Source organism: Cupressus sempervirens, chromosome 11 (genome assembly GCF_028749045.1).
Source record: "Cupressus sempervirens isolate cs-2001-9-10 chromosome 11, ASM2874904v1, whole genome shotgun sequence".
Taxonomy (NCBI): Eukaryota; Viridiplantae; Streptophyta; class Pinopsida; order Cupressales; family Cupressaceae; genus Cupressus; species Cupressus sempervirens.
The window spans coordinates 550,396,003-550,415,825 of NC_143128.1; the positions used below are offsets into that span (position 1 = coordinate 550,396,003).

At 36.5% G+C, this 19,823-nt stretch overlaps 1 protein-coding gene across 1 annotated transcript in view; it reads right to left on the minus strand.

Annotated features, from left to right (window-relative positions):
• Positions 1–588: 588 nt before the first annotated feature.
• Positions 589–19,823, minus strand: part of KDTA (KDO transferase A) — a 250,286-nt gene continuing 231,051 nt past the window's right edge. Inside the window, exons 10-12 of the mRNA XM_089810177.1 lie at positions 2,505–2,624; positions 2,281–2,351; positions 589–1,448 (exon numbers count right to left, since the gene is read on the minus strand). Of these exons, the coding sequence (XP_089666303.1) occupies positions 1,245–1,448; positions 2,281–2,351; positions 2,505–2,624 (395 nt within the window). The 3' untranslated portion in view covers positions 589–1,244. The remainder of the gene's footprint in view (positions 1,449–2,280; positions 2,352–2,504; positions 2,625–19,823) is intronic.

Here is a 19,823-nt window from a genome sequence, read left to right on the forward strand (position 1 = left end):
CTTAAGGAAAGCTACATGATGGATATTGAGATACATAATACGTACTACCAACTTAGTATGTACTCTCACAATTCTAAGGGGTCTTTTGTAGACTATTAAATTCTAAAATTGGACATATAGCTTGTATTGATATTTATTCAAATTTAATTTATATCTCTGTTTCCTTCTACAAATATTACTAAATGATGATTAAAAAAATCAAAGATTAAATCAGGTAAATATTACCTCATATTTGTAATACAAACATTTAATAGTAGGATGACTCAAAAAGTTATTATGCCAAGAGACATTCTACAGCAACAACAGGACATGAAGTCTCATGTCATAAGTGTGAACAAAACTAGACATGTAATATAAAAATATATATATAATTAGAAATATAGTCAACATAATTAAATATAAAAATAAAACACTTAAATATAAAAGAGATTATATATAATTCTTAACTAAAAATAAAGGTAAACGTATCCCTGTACATATATCCGTGTATCATTTTTTGAAGTTTGCAATGAATAGACAAAAGCCAAAAATTAATTTTGGGCACAGCCTAGCTGACACCAATTTGTTAATTCTTTTGTAAGTGCAAAATTAATGAAAAATATGATATAAATAATAATAATAAACATTAATAGTTAAGTCTAAGCAATATTTGGGTTTCATGCCATGGTTGTAGACCCTGCAGTGGTCTTCTCGGAGAGTAAACACTTCAATGTAGAAAATTTGCTTATAAGGAATGATACGGTACTGATATATATGAGGCGCTGAGTGTGCACACCAATAATGGATCACAATGGGCAATCACAAACACTGCTTAAAAGCTATTGTGAAGCTTTCCTGAAGCGTTATCTTACTATTACACATTGGAATCTCAAGATAAATAGTACCATTATCTTATACAGAAATATGACTTTTTAACAGTTCAGCCAAAAAATATTCGAAAGTTTGACGGACGTTTCTGGTGAGTGTAGCTTGAGAAACTCACGAGTTCAAAATCATAAGAAGCTCAGGCAGATTCTTATTTTCTATTTCACCCAGATGCCAGCATTTGCTACCTGACAACCTTAATTAAGCATTGTTAAGATTTACGTGAAGTTCACCAGCAAGATTTTTGGAAACTTTCACAATGACTGATCTGAACAGCTACTGCCTCACCCTCTCAAATGAATATTTTGTTACATGTGATCACTAGAAGAATGCAGAACACAATGCTATTAACTAACAGAAGAATGAGAGTTCCCCTCTCCTTACCCTGGCAAACCCCATGGGGTAGCAACTTTGTCAAATACTTTAGTCAACACAAACATGTCAAGAAGATACCAAACTCTGTGGACAACTCCTTCTGCTGCTGTCAAAGATGCCTGCCTTGCAGCTTGTCTACAAGCTTCTAGAAATTCAACATTATCAAGAAGGTCATGCAGCACTGTAAGCAATTCCCCTTTTCCAGATACCTATATTAATAGAAAATGTAGCCAGCATCATATTCTAGACTTAAAATAAATAAATAAAACAATTCTATTGCTTATCGATTAATATCAAGAGAGTTGCACATCAGAGTTAAAGTATCAAAAAACTAGAGAGCTCGAGAGTTCAGCATAGATGCTGTTCAAGTTCAACTTCAACCGAAACAGAAAGTAAAAGTACTACGCTGCTGTCACATTGCAGCACAAGTGTCAAGACACAGATGAAACACTTGAATCGTTTAAGAGAATTTTCGCAACAAAAATCATGCCACCAACGTCATCAATGAGTGATGGCAGTCAGTGGACATGATGACTATTAATTTGTTACAGAAAAACCTGAAGAGTGTAAATGGCTGCCACAAATGCCAGCTGTATCTATGGCTTTTGTAGCACGACCACCTTATGTAATGGAAACCTACTCAAAATAACTAACTTAAATATGCAACAGTGATAGTTAACAATATTTGCATAAAATTTCAGATTGTTGAAAGTAACTTTCACTGTAACTGTAATAAACCCAGTAACTTTGAAATAGAGAATCTGACAAGAGAGATTTTACACCATACAGAGTTAATGTCAAAAGAAAAGATAAAGGCGAATTTTCAGGTCTAGTCCAAGCCAATGCACTAAAATCAAAAACCGCTGGTAAGAGCTCACAAGGTTGAAAATAGTTCAAATCATTACAGACCATGAAGCAGAACTATTGAAAGTTATGCTGCTTGGCATCTCATCAGCTCTGAGCGAGTAACAAAATGATGAAAACAAAAAGCATATGAACCTTCTATACAACCATTAAATTAAACAGAGTTTGTAAGATTACCTGCTTAACTGACAAAGGAACTAATCTTTGCATTTCTGCTACCATCTGAGCAAATTGCCCAATATAAGGTCCTGCCAGTGTGTGGTGGCAAGAAGATATTAGTGTAAAGATAATCTTGGGTCACAGGCTAAGCCTAAAACCAAATGATATCATACTAGTAACCTACAACCCAGTTGAAACAGAGAAAGTAACCGATGGCATCCAACAAAGTCTCAAAGGTCTACCCGTAAGAACAGCACAGCCTGCAGCTGCAGCTTCAGCAATGTTATGACCTGCTAACCCTGGAAGAAATGACCCTCCTACAACTGCAATTGGAGAGATTCTGTATAAGTCCTTCAGCTCACCTGCAAAGTAAATATGATATCTTTCAGTCATATGCAAACATTCTGAATCCACTTTAATGCAAATGAAACCTTGAGACAGCTGCACATGCCAGAATTACATCTCCGACTATCGACTAAATCAAGGGATACTTTTATTATTATCATGGCATGTTTGAATTGGACCAAAATGATATTGAAAACTTCCTAGAGATGGAACAACTCAGAAAAGTTTTTTAAAAAAAGAGGCCCTTGAAGAAACGTTCATGGTTCAATGAACAAAATGAAGCTTTGATATATTATTACTAAATTTTACTACATTATTTTGCATGTTACCTTTAAGCAGTTTGTAGAAGATATAAGTGCTAAGTAGGATGATAAACAAAAATTAAAATCCAAACAAACAGTAGATCAATACAAGGACACCATATGGAAATGGTTTAAGCAAATGCAAAACACAATGATATCCAATACTAGAGAAAAATAATGATATGATGTACAACGACTAGATGGATATACAGAAATAGATGTAATGTCCCCATTTTTCCCAGCATTGGAGTTTCAGGGATTAGCCTATTTTTGTGATCCTCGTAGGCTAATTATTGTAGATAGAGGGTCTTCTGTGGCAGTGGCTTGGCTTGGGAGGGTCTTATCTTCTCCACATTTCAGTAAGCTATAGGTTGGTCTTCATTTGGCTCAGTTCGGACTTCATTTGGGCTTAGTTTTGTGTACTTTTTGTGGTAAGTTAGTGTTGATCGAAATGGACCCTTTCTATTTTTGGAAAGTGTATTTGGTCACATGGAGAAATAATAGGTATGACTCCTATTTCAGACAGCAGATTTAAATGATGAGTATTTTGGAAGTTATTATATTTTTAGTGGCCAAATTATTAATAATTATTAAATGGCTTATTATAAAGTTATAATTTCACTTAAGTTGAGAGTTGAGTTATCATTGAATAGTTAAGCCAAGTCAAGTGAGAGAATCTAAAGGAAGCTTCTAATTAATGTTGTGTGGTGAAGCTTTTTGAGTGAAGTTACATTTTGACAACAAAAAGGAACTTGGAGGATATAAATACAAGCCCATTTGTTGAGAAAAGCATGCTTGGATATTTTATTTGTTTTTGAAGCCTTTGTGGCTTTTTTTGAGTTCTAATATTTTGTGGCCCTTGCTGAAGTATAAGGGTTGAGTCCAAGAAGTTCTTGGCAATTGTGCTGAAGTATACAATTGGCCAACATTCCCTACTGTATTTGTTGTAGCTAAGGAGAATAATCTTGATTATTATATACTTATTGAAGCATTTGGCTAAGGGTTTGGAGTTTTAGAATTGAGCATTGATCCTACAACTGAGGTATTGTGGATCAATTTCTTAAAGGTTTTCATCTTCCATTTCTATCATTATTGTTGCTTGGAAGAAAGTGTGTGAAATTCTGAGAAGTAATTTGATTCAACACTGATGTAAACTGAATTGAGAGATAAATATGTAGTTCAGTTTGTTTTAGTTACATGGCATGGTAAATCAAATGCAAATCTATCATTGCCATTGAATTGAGCTAATCTTGGTGAATGTGATTTAGTTAGCCTTTGGAGTTCTTTTCAATAGTATTGGCATTGTATGCTAAATGCTATGACGTAATGTCAAAAGTCAGAAATATTAGTATTTGTTAAAGTAATAGCCAACCAAGGTTATTACAATAGCTAACATGATAGGGGAGATCACCTAGATGCTTCACCTCTATGAGCATCATCTAGATGTAATGAGCTCCAAGTGTTCCATTAATACTCATAAGAGGTGGGCTCTTGTGAATCACTACTCATGAAACAGGGGTCAATGAGTTAAAAACTAGACAGTTGAATCTTGATAGATATATCATAAAGACAAGGGAGAGTCAATTTTCTATGACCTGCAATGTTGACATGTATTTGAAGCGATATCACAATATTGACAAATCTATTGACTTAAGAAAATGGGCTTTATGTATTCTAATTGATGTAGGGTAACTCCACCAACAAAGGCAACACAACAAAAGAGGAAATGCAAGAAGAAAATACTTTCTTTTTATTAGTACGAGATAGAAAATTGCAATATTCAAAACTCACAAAATACTAGCCAAATTCCCTTTACAAATCTACAAGCTAGAGCTACAAGCCTCGTTGCTCGAGCTCTTTATTGAAGGACTCAACTCTAAATGCCTGACCACTAGTCCCAGCATACCTTTTATGGCACTCTCAGGCATTTGAAAAATCCCACACCCCCTCTTGGAGAGCAACACACGGCCATCAAGAAATGCAACACATTGCCCATTGAAGTCCCTAGAATTTTCCACCTTCCAAATGGGGAGGTCATGATGGGTATTTTCCTTTGTAAATGATAACAATATTTGTCCACTAATAAAATTTACATTTTCCTTCAAATATAGGTCACAAATATTAAATAATCTAAACTCCCTATGTTCCCTTGGAAATAAAGTACATGGAGACCAATGATAGCCTGCATTAAAATTTACTCATCCAACCATAACAGAAAATTTAAGTAACAATAGTTTTGGATGATCTAGAATTGCCTTAAACTCTTGGATAGTCCTGCATCAGACACCCGGGATAAGAAAAATTATATAAGCTTGATCTCATAAAATGTACTGGCACTGCCTATTATTTCTGTGTTTCAAAGGTAGCGATCTCTCCTATATTTGTTTTGTGAACGAAACTAGGAGAGACATGTCCCTTCATGGGACACATCTTTAAATTAACACATACTATTTCATTATTTATGAATTTAATATAATGACAATTATATATATTATATTTGTTAAGTATATATATTATATCTCATATATACTATATATATCTTCAATAGTTTTTTTTGGTCTCATAAGATTATCCGATTGAAGCTACAAAAACATCAACACTCCCTCTTACCTAGAGAGGATAATCACATGATTAGATATTACCTCAATGTAATATCAAGAATGGCATGTTTAAGGATATCTTTGATCAGAAGATACCCATCATTTATATATCATCTCATGATATCAGGAGTAATGGCTTCAGAATATCAAGTCGCATGATATTAACCAAATACGCAAAATGTTCATAAGGTATGTGCATGCTTATCACTCAATGATACTTACCATAGGAACATTACACTCATGGTTTGTTTTAAGGATGTTTATCCACCATGATATATATCAATACAATAGATCACATAGATATCTATCTCTCTGTTCATATTGATTTACAAGATATAATTTATCATGATCTGCTTAGACATTAATCATATGATATCCATCATGATAGAAGGTTAGACTATTGTAAGATCGTCACCTTACCATAGTAACCACAAGGAAACATCAATGAAAGATCATCACCTTCCATGATGTTTCCACAAAGTCTAACTCACATGACAACCACCATGAACATTGCCAAGAGGTGGAACAAAGGCTTTCACCTCAAAGTTCTGTCATAGAGAAGGATGCATTAAAGGACATCTCAATAATCATTGATGCTGAGGCTCCCTCTCACTAAAGGCTCTAACCCATAACTCCAAGCCTGTCTTCAATAATGTACAAACTTCACTTTGGCAGAAGGCTTGGAGAAACTAATAGTTGTCAGATCTTCAGTGAGAATGTACTTTGAATGAATAGTATTTCAAGTATCCGTCTACAATTTAGGCCTTCGCATAAAGACCTTTTTGTTTGTACATATGGAACTTCATCTCATAATCGTAGTTCTCTTACTACTACAGTTTCTTGATCACTGGAGAATCCATCTCGACATGGCCTACTCCCTCTATATAAATATGATAAAGATCCTCAAAATGTGACTGAAGCATATCCTCTATCTAATCCCTCTAACACGAAAGCGTACCTTGATTCGTAGTAACATTAATGAATGTGCTAAACTTTTGGATTTATCTCCAGGCATGGCAACACTAGATATTAAAGATAATGTGGTTCCCTTCTAAAGCTTCAAGTACATGCATCAGCCTCTTGACCTCTTTGTCCAAGGTTTCCTCTAATGAAATGTCAAGCTCTCTCTTGTTATAGAAGGATGCTCATAATTCCAATCATAGAAGATATTTTTCTCTAATAGCCTCACTTTATCTAATATGATCAACACATGACTAATGAATCCTAGATCCAAAACCACTTTGGATCTACTATCATAAGATCAAGTCCTGCACAATATTTGCTAGGATGTCCAATGTATTATTCTTGTTTTCCTACAGGAACAACCTTGAAGACAAAAGAAAAGATCAAGTCAAATCTTATAGTACATATAGAAATACACATAAGAGAGAGTGCGATGAATAGATAAATGTAATACTCAAGGATAATAAAAACTAATCTGCACTTCAACATCCTTGATACAAGTTTTTCCCTTTTTTAAAATAACCCAAATTCTGATTTCTCATACCCAATTAATCTCATCGATGAATTGAAAACCTTCTACCTCTGAGTATTCCTCTTTCTTTATTATTTGTAATGCCTCTCCCATTTAATTTCTGCAAGTCATCCTGATGGATGCAACTTAAGCTCTTTCTTTCTGAGTGATCTTGTTAGCACCCGTGAGTGGTCTACACTCTTGAGGTGATTTAATTATGTTATTGCATCAATAGGTTGATTATGCTTATGCCTAGTTTATGAGACAATGATGTGTTAGATGGTTTCATTAAGATTGTGCCAGTGGTTACTTGAGTTTTATGGTATCATGATGTTGTTCTGTGAGTACCCTTGACATATGAACTTTGGTGGTACTATGTGTTATTTGGTGTATGCTATATTGGAGAATTATGATGTTACTGCAGCATGATTATCTGGGAGCATATGTTATATTGTCCCTTTTTATATTGTTGAGTATTTTGTTATTATTTTCAATTATTAAATGCTTAGAATAATTGGAAATGAGCTATCCATATCAAATTCATGGATTTATGTGCTAGAGATATTATCAGGTTCCTATAGTAGACTTATACATTAATGCAAATTGATTATTTCAATAGAATTTAATTAGATGCTTTAATTATGTGATTATGCGTACTTGTTGCTTCAGCTATTATATATTGTGCATCTACACTTGATTGTGTGCATTTACTGTGCAGGACTTATATCCCTAGCAATGGCACATGGAGTTAGTGATATATCTTTATATTGATCACTTTAACCCTCCAGTAATTGGTAAATCTAGATTCTTAATGCATTATGTGATTAGACTAGTGAGTGTGTCCATGCATTTAGGGTTCCATAATTATTGCAAAAAATGTTGATTTAATAGTTAGAGGGGTCTTAATTGTTTCATTTGATTTATTTTATTCACCGGTTAATTTGTCATAGTTGGATTCCATTTAATTGGAATTAATTTATTTGATTTGAGAAAAAGGGGCAATGAGATTATTAAGTGGGTTAATAATCTATTTTATGAGTCACTTGATAAAGTGCTCATTATGCCAAAAGTGAGTTTCTATTCACTTTTCTATTTAATGTTTTTGAGAAATGAGGAATTTCCTCCAAAACCCTCTTTGAAAAATTTCTTCATTTGCTTGTCATGATCTATCCGTTTGGCAAATTAGAACATGGAGCAACTTGTTAGATTCGTGTTGTGATTGCCCCACTTCCCCAATAGTTTCCTCTGATTGAATGGCCCCGTTATTTTTTGGTAGTATTTCTCGTTTTACCCTTTTGGCTGCAAGGTAAGACTTTCCGGTTTAATTTTTTTAATCTGTTTTAGTTCATTCTTTCGATTGCTAATTGTTAGGGAGTGAACTAGTGTTCCCCTTCGTTTTTATGCAATTCCATCACCTAGTTGGATGGGTGTGAGCGTTTTAAGCTTCTAGCATGTGGGTTTGTAAGTTTTCTTACTGTTATGCTATTGGATTTCCATGAAGTGTCTAGATCCAAGATTTTATTTGAAACGTGTGATGTTGGGTGGATTTAGGCCAATGGGTTTTAATTTTGTCGATTTATTTGATGTTTGATATTTGGGTGTTTCTGGCATTGTCTCAATTTGTGTGCCATCTGACTTTTGCCCCTTTCTTTATTTGGCTTAATTAGAGATTTGATCTTGTAGACCTTGCCTCAACAATAAGGATCGTGGAAGTGGAATTGTTATAGGACATTCTGGGGTATTTTATTTCACAATCCGAAATCCTAATTTCATATTAGATTTTGTGGACTTGTGACTTTTGCCAAATATGTTGGATTGTGAATTTGAGCTCGTTTTGCAAATTTTATTGAACCCTTGGTCTAGTGACCATATTCTAGAGTTGGTTTCCAATTTCATTGTTATCTAAGAAGTTTGAATTTTGAGCATTTTATTCTTACCTTGTTTTGCATGCCTCCCATATTTTGTTGGGGTTTTTGCAGTGTCTTCTTGGATTGTGAAATGGATTGTATTCCACGTTTCCTTGCACGTTAGGCTTCTACTCCAAGGACATTGGGAATCGTGTTGAATCCATAATCTCGAATATAGGCCGGGTGAGCAAGTTTTTATACTTCTATAATTTGTTGCATTTCTCATATCCGACGCTTGCATTGATATTACTTAATTATATTCATGAAGTTGGTTGTGCCCACAAAAAAGCACGTATGCATGCATATGACGTGATCTTGTGAGACCCGAATTCTCGGATATAGGCCGGTTGAGAAATTGTTCATTTGGGGGTTGGGTTGGGAACTTGCATTGCTTATGCACACTCATCATGTGATGACCATGCGTATGTAGGGTAGACGTGTGCTTCTCTTGCGTACTTTGGCCCAGAAGTGGCTGACAAGGTAATGTGAAGAGGTTCTAATAAGTGATAACCAACTTGACTAATGGGTAGATAAACTTAATGATAAGATAACACCTGTATGGTTATCAAGTGTCTCGAGGGAGCCGATACGAGGGTGTGGTGTCTATATGGTTACTAGTCTTCTGCAAAAGTTAGTATGAGGGCACGATGTGATGACCTCCTACGGGAGTTGTTTCCGCACCATCTATAGGTTGGGCTTCCTGATACCAAGCGATTTACACTCCACTAGAGTCCCTGCATACTTACTCTATAGTGGGTCTAACCAATGACTTGATGTACTACATTGTCATCGTGAGCATATAGATGTTAATATCATACTTGATTGGCATGTGTGTTAGCCATGGGTGATTGTGGTTGGGTCATTATCTCCATTAGCAGGTCAAGAGCGGGCCAGAGGGTACTATGTGGCTAGGAGGCGTAGCTACCTATACCACTACTGGGGACCGACATATAGAGATGGTCTATCTCTAGTTGAAGCCAATGTTGGATGTTCACTTGGAATCTTGGTGCATCTAGAGTATGTTTCCTTGTGATTTATGTTTTACTTTGGATCCATTGATATCATGATTTAGATGATGCTTAGTATGTTACTCGATGCATTTATTTATCATGATGTTGTATCTTATTGCTTACATGACGTTTCTTAGCACTAATATGTTTTAGCAATGATATTGATAGATTAACATGTTAGCCGTTTCATGTAAGTATATGTGATAGATTATTGGTAGGATATAACTCATAAGATAACACTAATGGCCTTGTTAGTGAAATGAGACTTCTTGCTCGAGGGTATGGTTAGGATCTTTGAGGTCTCATGATGCCATAAAGGTTGGGAGGAAAAGACCAAGGTTGATTTAGTCTATTTTCTTTTATTTTATATTCTCAACTATTCACTTGATTTTTCATGGTCCTGCTTCTTTTATGCCATTACTTAGTGTTGTTGTCCTAATGTCATATGGAGATGCATTCTCTTGTACTACTAAGTATTTTTTTGTACAAGACATGCATTCTCGTGTACGACACAACATAGTATCCTACGAGAGTTTTTGATCTCATACAAGTTTGGCATCAATTCGTCTAGTTCGTGAAACTTGTACAGGAGAATCTTGACTTGTATGAGGGTTCACCCTGATTTGTCATATCACAAACTGTGAGTGTTTTCACGCACTTCGAGAAGATGCAATTTATATTTTTGGATACCTTTTGGGTCCACATCTTCCTAGATATTGACATATCGGATATCAAGTCATTTGGGAAACTTGTCTTTGTGATTTCCACCATGTTAATTGGAATGAATTTGTATGTTTTAATCATTTAGGAATTCGTGGCTTGGGTTTTAAAATGAATGTGTTGTTAGTGATGAATGCTTGGGCATCTTTGGTGGTTGGTGTTTAGTCTTTCATCGCAATCTTGTAATCTTATAATTGTTTCATGTTGTGTTCATGCTTTACATTCTTTTTTTAAAATTATGTTAGTCTATGTTTATCCTTGTTTCCAAGGATCATCAGGCAGGGCATTACATCTAGTATTAGAGCTTATGTTCAAACATTGGGATCTCGATGTATATGTTGCCCATATGGTGGTTGTTGTTGTGTTGTGTGAGTGCAAGCATCTCTTATGAGCACGTTATATCTTGTTGCTCGGGTACCCACTTGGGAAGAACTTTCTTATCTAGTAGATGTAACTTCAATAATGTGACAAGGAAGTGTGTCTTCTAGTTTCTTGCACCTTTCAGGGATGGATGATACCCCTTTGTGAGATCTTCATCTGAGCATTTTCAACCATTTTGGGTGGTGTTGCTCATGGATTTGAGAGGTTAGTGACTCTCGTGTGGTCTAGGTGTATGGATACCTTAGCAACTTGGGCTATGTTGTTTCTTGGTTTAGCATGTTATCTGATAGGTTTTGTCAGCCCTTATAATACAGTTGGAATTCAATGCGCCTTAGTATGGTTGGTTGCTTGTGTGATTCTTAGACAGAGTCACTGATTGGTGTCCATGTTTTGGCCTTGAGTCCCTATTGTGTTGCTCCTTGTGTAGTGTGGTGCATTATATTCTTGTGTTCTCCTATTGAAAGTAAAGACATGAAACATATATGTTGTTTATTAACATTTCATTATGATATTCAAATGGTTCCTTTCAGTGAAAGAAATGACTACGCGTGGTGGAATCATTGTAATGGAAATGGTAAATTTGGTAATGAAGAGTGAAATAGTTGTCGCATTAGATCATTTGGGTTAGTGACTTATGTCCCCAAATGGTTTGTTTCTTGATCTTAGGAAAATTGTAATTGATAAACCATAGTCTTGCATTCATGAGAATATTGTAGTATGCACATGCATGAGGTCATTGATGGTATATTAGTTGATGTGTGTTAGTATGGACAATGTATTCCTTAGCACCGTGTGGTAGTTAATCCCTCTTAGGTGAGTGCTCTCAGTCATCACATGTAATGTGATTCAATTGATGCCTTATTCTATTTGTTTGGTGGATCTTCCACATGTTTGGGTTGCCATTGTTTTGGTAGTTTTTCCTTGCTTGGACTAGTCACCAATTTCTCTTTCGTTTGTCACAATTGTCACCTTGATTTATTGTTGAACTATGCGCATTTTTTAGATGTACCGTCAGAATTTATAATTTCCATATTTGGACTTTTTCTTTTGTTCTTGGTGACTATTCTGAATGTTTTCTTGTAATAACCTTGCCTAGCTATAGCTCTAACAAATACTAATATTTCTGACTTTTGACATTGCATCAAACATTTAGCATACAATGCCAATACTACTGAAAAGAACTCCAAGGCTTACTAAATCACATTCACCAAAATTAGGCAATTTTTTAACAACATTGATGATGACCAAGTTCAATTCAATGTCAATAATAGATTTGCATTTTATTCACTATTCCATGTAACTTTAGAAAAACTGAACTACTCCATATTTATCTCTCAATTCAATTTACATCAGCATTGAACCAAATTACCCAAAATTTCACACACTTTCTTCCAAGGAGCAATAATGACAAAAATGGAAGATGCAAACCTTAAGAAGTTGATCCACAATACCTCAACTGCAGGATCAATGCTCAATCCTAAAACTCCAAACCCTTAGCTAGATGCTTCAATAAGTATATAATAATCAAAATTATTCTCCTTAGCTACAACAAATTCAGTTGGAGATGTTGGCCAATTGTATACTTCAGCACAATTGCCAAAAAGTTCTCAGACTCAACCCTTATACTTCAGCAAGGGCCACAAAATATCAGAACTCAAAAAAAGCCACAAAGGCAACAAAAGCAAAATAAGATAATAAAATAATTGGATGCTTTTCTCATCAAATGTCTTCATATCTATAATCTCCAAATGGCACCCATTTCCCAAAAGAACTCCACTTACACAACATTAAAATATAATAAAGTGTCATTTATATAATTGATTAATTGCTTTTGGCTCCAAATATGACATTTTCCACCATAACTTAATATTTTGACATGCAAGGTCATTGTTTCTTGTTCCCACGATTTAAAACTTTTTTGTCTCGGTTTCAATGAGCTATGATACTGAGGTGACCAACCAACAACACCAACAAAAATAGCAACCTCGGCATATTTAGATAAATAATAATAATAGTTCACCTGTCTTGTGAAAAATAACTGAAGAAGTATTAGAATTGAAATCTGACAACACCAAAGTGATCGTGACGGTGAAAGACGATGAATGAACTCGACGGAGTGACTTACTATAAATAGGCACTCCCTCCAAGATTCTTGGAGCCCAAACTAAAAGCCTGAAATTAAAACTGAGAGCATCACCCAACTCTTCTAATTAAACTGAGTTCATTAGGACCAACAGATTGACTTACTATAAATAGTAAGTTTCTCAAATGGAGCCAAAACATACCATAGGCTACTGGAAAGCCTATAACCACACAAATGTGACCCTCAAATCTCATTGTCAACTCACAAGAGTTGCGATGGTGAACTGACCTAGCCAACTGCAGGAACCTACTAAAAATGGGGACATTACAGTCATCCCTCCCATAGATTGCTTGTCCCCAAGAAATCTCAAAACAAATGAACATCACAGTCCACCTGGATCCCAAGGGTAGAACTACATACTATCTCGACAATGTACAAGCAACTCCTGTAGCATCAACACCCTAATAACTGATATCAATGACAAAATCATCTGAAAAGTGACTATAGATGTTGATGGTGATAACAACCCATCAGAACTCAATCCAACTGAAATACCAACTCTGTCCACACCTAAATCCCCATCAAACTGATACTCACACCCAACTGCACTGTGGAGATGGTAACAACCATAGGTAACTGTAACATTACCACCAACTCCAACCTCTATCAAACTGTCTTGGGTGTGTAGACACTGCAAGGAGTCTAACTCGCAAGTGTCAATCCCATTTGTAAAAGAAGGTGTTAACCCATTCCATAATAGATGGTATGAAACTGGAGCTAACCCACACCAATGTGAAATCAAGTTCTCTACTTGTGGATCAAAAGAAAAGTGATGAGCACTCCTCATAGTGTAATATCTATAAAAGCTCCCAATCTCTGTCAAGGGCTCATCATCATTAGTCTAGGAATCAGAAAATGGCTACAATCTCTACCTCCAAACTACTGGTTGGGCAAGATCCTGGGAAATCCTCTTAGCAAACCCAACCTCAAAATTCCTGTGGGGAAGCATAGTAGACAGAGTCTCTACAATCTTTCCTACCAACCTCTGAATAGCACGAGAGCCTTGGATGAGAGTACCCTCAGACACTGTATGAATCCACCCGTACATCTAAACTCTCTAAAAGATACTCCATGAAAGAATCTGTACAGTAGAAATTATATGTGGAAGCATCAACCTACTCCCCTGCAACCCACAACTGATCCCTCTAAAAATATGGCACCACCAACTATCCAATGCTATCAGCTATACGAGATGAATAAAAGAATTCACTTCTAGCAACAGCAAATCATCATGAGAGTTTGAATCCATTGATATTGTTACCTCATTTGTACCTACTACACCCATATCCTACATAGATGTGTCGACCACATCATCACGTCCCTCATCCCCAAATGTGGAAGAAAACTCACCACCAACCACAATATGTAACTGAATGGAGTCTAGGGCTGGTGTCGATTGTATCCACTCTAACTCCATGGTAACCTCATCCAACTGTGACTACGACTATTGAAGAGCCAACTGAGTATTCTAAAGAGAGTCCACAATCATCTCAAGCTCTTGGGTGAGCTCAACCACCTCCTCTTTCCCTAACAATGTTTATAACAGGTGCTACCCCATTATAGAAGGTAATCCCTGTCAATAACTAAATGAAAGTAACTATGCTTCAAGATCCCAATAGCCTCTTGCAGCACGTGAACCTTTGCTAGGGAAAAACTACTATCATCGTGCTCATCTAACACAAGAGCATCCCAACTAGATGTAGCTAGCATTTGACGGATAGCATCATAATGCTCAAGAGCTGAAGAAATGTCACTATCACTCACCTTCAGCTGACAAGTCACATGATGCCTCTGTAACCCCTGACTCCTATGCAAGCTCCCTGTCTCACCAACTGCATTGTGATAGGAAACTGAATCAGAATTGCCCACCACAATATTTCTCATACGTGTGCTATCGTCCTCGCACAACTCTACATCCAAGATACAACTACTATGTACCTCAATCAACTCCTCATCCGAAGAAATGGAAGCCCTTACAATATCAATCTCCCTGGATGTCTCAGCTTCCACCTCAATAGTAAGATCCTATAAACATTGATCCTAGGACTCCTCCAAAACCTCCTTGGAGTTATCACCCAATATCTGACAAGGGGTATCATACCCGGTGCAACTCGTAACATCATCCAACAAATCATCAGAGGTGTCCATACAATCTGCATCCCCACTACCTAATAGAGCCTCAACTTTCGTCACCTTTGCATACATGACTTTATGCCAGGCTGTGACTCAATGACGCTAGAGCATGAACCCACATCTATTGACTCCGCTGTAACACCCAAATCACCAACATCACAGCTGGGTGACTCCATGCATGCATTTGTCCCACCTAAAGAAACAATTGCCTCCTATACTGAAGCAACACTATGAAAACTCACATACAAATCTCCAATAATATTCTCCTTGAGAGAGCCAAAAGTATTTGTGGTAACAACTGCATCAACCGTCTCTGCACTATTTGCAGCAACAACTCTAGGAGACTCAACATTTTGATGCTTAGTGTCGCTATCATCCGTTGTCACTATCACAACCACCTGTCCCTATGAAATAAGTCCATCATCAACAATGCGCATAGGACTAGCAGGTGTCGTACTAAATATAGGTCCATTTGCATCATAGATACCTGTCGGGGAAAGCTCAAGCCTCCTTCCCGTCAACCTTCTAAAGGTGGAAACCATATACATCATTGCCCTCTCAACTGTCTCTGTCTTCGACAAGCTCTCCGCCATCCTCTGTTGATGAAGCTTAAGTTTCTCTATACTCTCTCTCAAGGAATTTAATTTCTTACTCTCTTCCTCACTACTCCACCATCACCAAAACTACTAGGCCTCTTGTATATATCCATAACTGGGAAAAGCTAGAGTGTTGGTCACTCCAAATGAAACAACGAATCTAAAAATAAAATAAATTTCCTACACCACAGGATGTCTGGAAACCACTTTGATACCACTGTAATAACCCTTCCTAGCTATAAATCTAACAAATACTAATATTTCTGACTTTTTACATTATGTCAAACATTAAACATACAATGCCAATACTACTAAAAAGAACTCCAAGGCTTATTAAATCACATTCACCAAGATTAGGCAATTTTTCAACAACACTGATGATGAGCAAGCTCAATTCAATGGCAATGATAGATTTGCATTTTATTTACTATGCCATGTAACTTCAAAAAAAATGAACTACATATTTATCTCTCAATTCAATTTAAATTAGCATTGAATCAATTTACATCTCAGAATTTCACACACTTTCTTCCAAGGAACAGTAACGACAGAAATGGAAGATGCAAACCTTAAGAAATTGATTCACAATACCTCAATTTTAGGATCAATGCTCAATTCTAAAACTCCAAACCCTTAGCCAAATGCTTCAATAAGTATATAATAATCAAGATTATTCTCCTTAGCTACAACAAATACAGTAGGAGATGTTGGCCAATTGTATACTTCAGCACAATTGCCAAGAACTTCTCAGATTCAACCCTTATACTTCAGCAAGGGCCACAAAATATCAAAACTCAGAAACAGCCACAAAGGCAACAAAAGCAAAATAAGTATTCAAATAATAGGATGCTTTTCTCATCAAATGTCCTCATATTTATAATCTCCAAATGACACCGGTTTTCCAAAAGAACTCCACTTACATAACATTAAAATATAATAAAGTGCCATTAATATATCTTATTAATTGCTTTTGGCTCCAAAAATGACCTTTTCCACCATAACTTAATCTTTTGACATGCAAGGTCATCATTTCTTGTTCCCACGATTTAAAACTTTTCATCTCGGTTCCAATGAGCTATGATACTGAGGTGACCAACCACCAACACCGACAAAAATAGTGACCTTAGCGTATTTAAATGAATAATAATAATAATTCACTCGTCTTGCAAAAACAACTAAAGAAGCATCAGAATCAAAATCTGATAACACCAAAGTGATTCTGATGATGAAAGACAATGAATGACCCTAATGGGGTGACTTATTATAAATAGATGCTCCCTCCAAGATTCTTAGAGCCCAAACCAATAGCTCGAAATAAAAACTAAGAGCATCACTCAACTCTTCTAACTAAACTGAGCTCATTGAAACCAATAGACTGACTTATTATAAATAGTAAGTCTCTCAAATGGAGCTAAAACACACCATAGGCTACTGGAAAGCCTATAACCACACAACTGAGACCCTCAAATCCCATTGTCAGCCCATGAGGGTCACGATGGTGAACTGACCTTGCCAACTGCAAGAACTTGCTAAAAATAGGGACATTACATTTCTATTATTGCCCAGCATTGTGTTGTGACTTTGTGGCTCTACCATGTTCAACTTGAACCTCTAGTAGTATGTACAAGGGATAACATTGCAGAGAACATACTAGTGTGTTTTTTAATAGATGTAAAGGTGCTATTTAAAATGTACTTTTTCAAATGAAGATTGAATGTAAATTATTCTTGAAGGAATTCGAAAAAACATGTGCTCATTTATGGTAATCAACTCTTGGTCCCTTGCTTTAGAAATCTTTCAGTTTCATTGTTCTTAATTGTTTGTGATATGATTGAGATTGTGATAATCATGTAGATGAGATTTTATGGTTTAATGATGTTTACCTCTTTTCATGTCCTTATTTGGTTTGACATGTCTTCTCTTTTGAATGTTTAGAACAATTCATCTGTTGCATGTCTTGGTAACCAGGACTACCTTCTTTTACCGATGTTGTGTTCTTTTGACTGGTGACAAACTCTTAGGTCTTAGGACTCACTAAGCTCCATTACATCATAGGTCTCGTCAAGCGCTTTCCAATGCATTTTGAACAGAGTCAATCGGAGTCTAGATGCGAAAGTTATGGCCTCGGGAGTGAAGACAATATTGGCTTCAAAAGAAAAATCGTACAAGATAACTCCTGGTGAGAAAACTCTTGTTTGGGAACCCTTGTATACTCATACAGGACCCTAGGAATGTAAAATCTTGTTTGGGAAATAGCGAGCACTTTCACTCAGGTTTGAAAGGTGAAATTGGTGTTTTGGATACCCTTTATCAAGTAGAGGCCAATAAAATCATACTGGATTGGGTTATTGGCCATTGGAGAAGTTTAAACCTTCATGTTATGTCTTAAAGGATGAGTTATTATTCCTCTATGATCTACTTGGTCCTTAGTTGGGATTCGTGCTTAGGGTTGTGTGTTTGTTTGGCTCCAGTCTACTTCTACGATGTGAAGTGTTGACAATGAGTCTTCCCTGTTTGGATAGATGTTGCCTTGGTTGTTTGAGAGTGACGTGGTCTACCAACAAAAATATAGCCTTGTTATGGACCTTGATTTTGGTGCATCTCCTTTGTCATTACACTTTTGAGAGTGAGTAGGTTGGGTGTGGTTACACCACTAGTGCAGTTAGGGAAGGGTGAGTGTCAGAAGGTTAGTGATGTTCCAAGTTTCCCCAACTCATCTTGGGCAGATTTAGTGCGAAGGTGGAGAGAGACACCCTTCCAAGTCCTGGCACTCAAAAGTTATATCTCCTTAAGCTTATACCTTCATGATGTATCTCAGTCAAGTTGTTCTTTTGTTGGTGACTTGAGGTAGGAGATTGAGCTTTAGCTGTAGATTGAGAGCAGTATTCCTAGAGTGCAGCTAGAGGGATGTGGTATCTTTGGACGTGTTGCCATCATGTGAGTTGGTACAAAGTTAGACATAAGATTTTGTCCAATAACAAAATTCATTACAACCTTGTTGGAAGGTGATGCCATGTATAGTTGGGTAATAGGACCCTAGTTCCCGAGTTTTAGTCGAGTTTTGGTATCATAGAGACTACATTGCTCCTATGCTTGGTGGTGAGTTACGTCGTGAATACCCCTTCATAAGGAGTGCACCGTTGAGCCTCCTTGATGTGAGCGCTCTTGGTTGTGATTATGCAACCTGGTACATCTGTACCTTCTTTTTCCCTTATTTGGATGATGTATCCCTCATAACAGTGTAATTTTGGCAAAAAATCTTCATCCTTTGTGTTTTGAGGATGAGTTAATGATTCTAGCTGATCTAAGAATTCTCAAGTGTTGCATGGTAGTGTTCTTGGGATGGTTATTCCCCTTAATTCCAATTCAATTTGGAAGTGCCTAGTGTTTTGACCTTGGTTAGTGATCACTTGGTTCATGTTGCAGTTGTGCACCTTGTGGCGGGGTAGAATGACATGTTCCTTGCCTCAAAGTGTAGAGTTCCTAGCTAGATGAGTTTTCCCTAGTGCACATTGAGTTCCTTGCTGAAGGACTTGGTGTTAGAATGATGCTTTTCCTCATGTGGTTGACCATTTATGGTGGTTGACGAGATGGTATGTGAGTTTTGGAGTGTTTTGGTTCAACTTGTGGAGAAGTGGATGAAATTTTCTTGAGTATTGCTGGTTTTGATTTCGCTCTTGGTGTGTTGGGTTTCCATTCTTAGATCACAAGCTTCCAAGAGTAAGTCCTTCTCTTTGGAGGGGATGATGTTGTGCATCTCCAATTTGATTTATGCAAGTCATCTTGATGGATGCAACTTTGATGCTCTTGCTTTGTGAGTGATCTTGTTAGGACCCAGTGTGAATAGTCTACACCCTTGGGGTGATTTAATTATGTTATTGTATCAGCAGGTTGATTATGCTTATGCCTAGTTTACGAGACTATAATGTGCTAGATGGTTTCATTAAGAT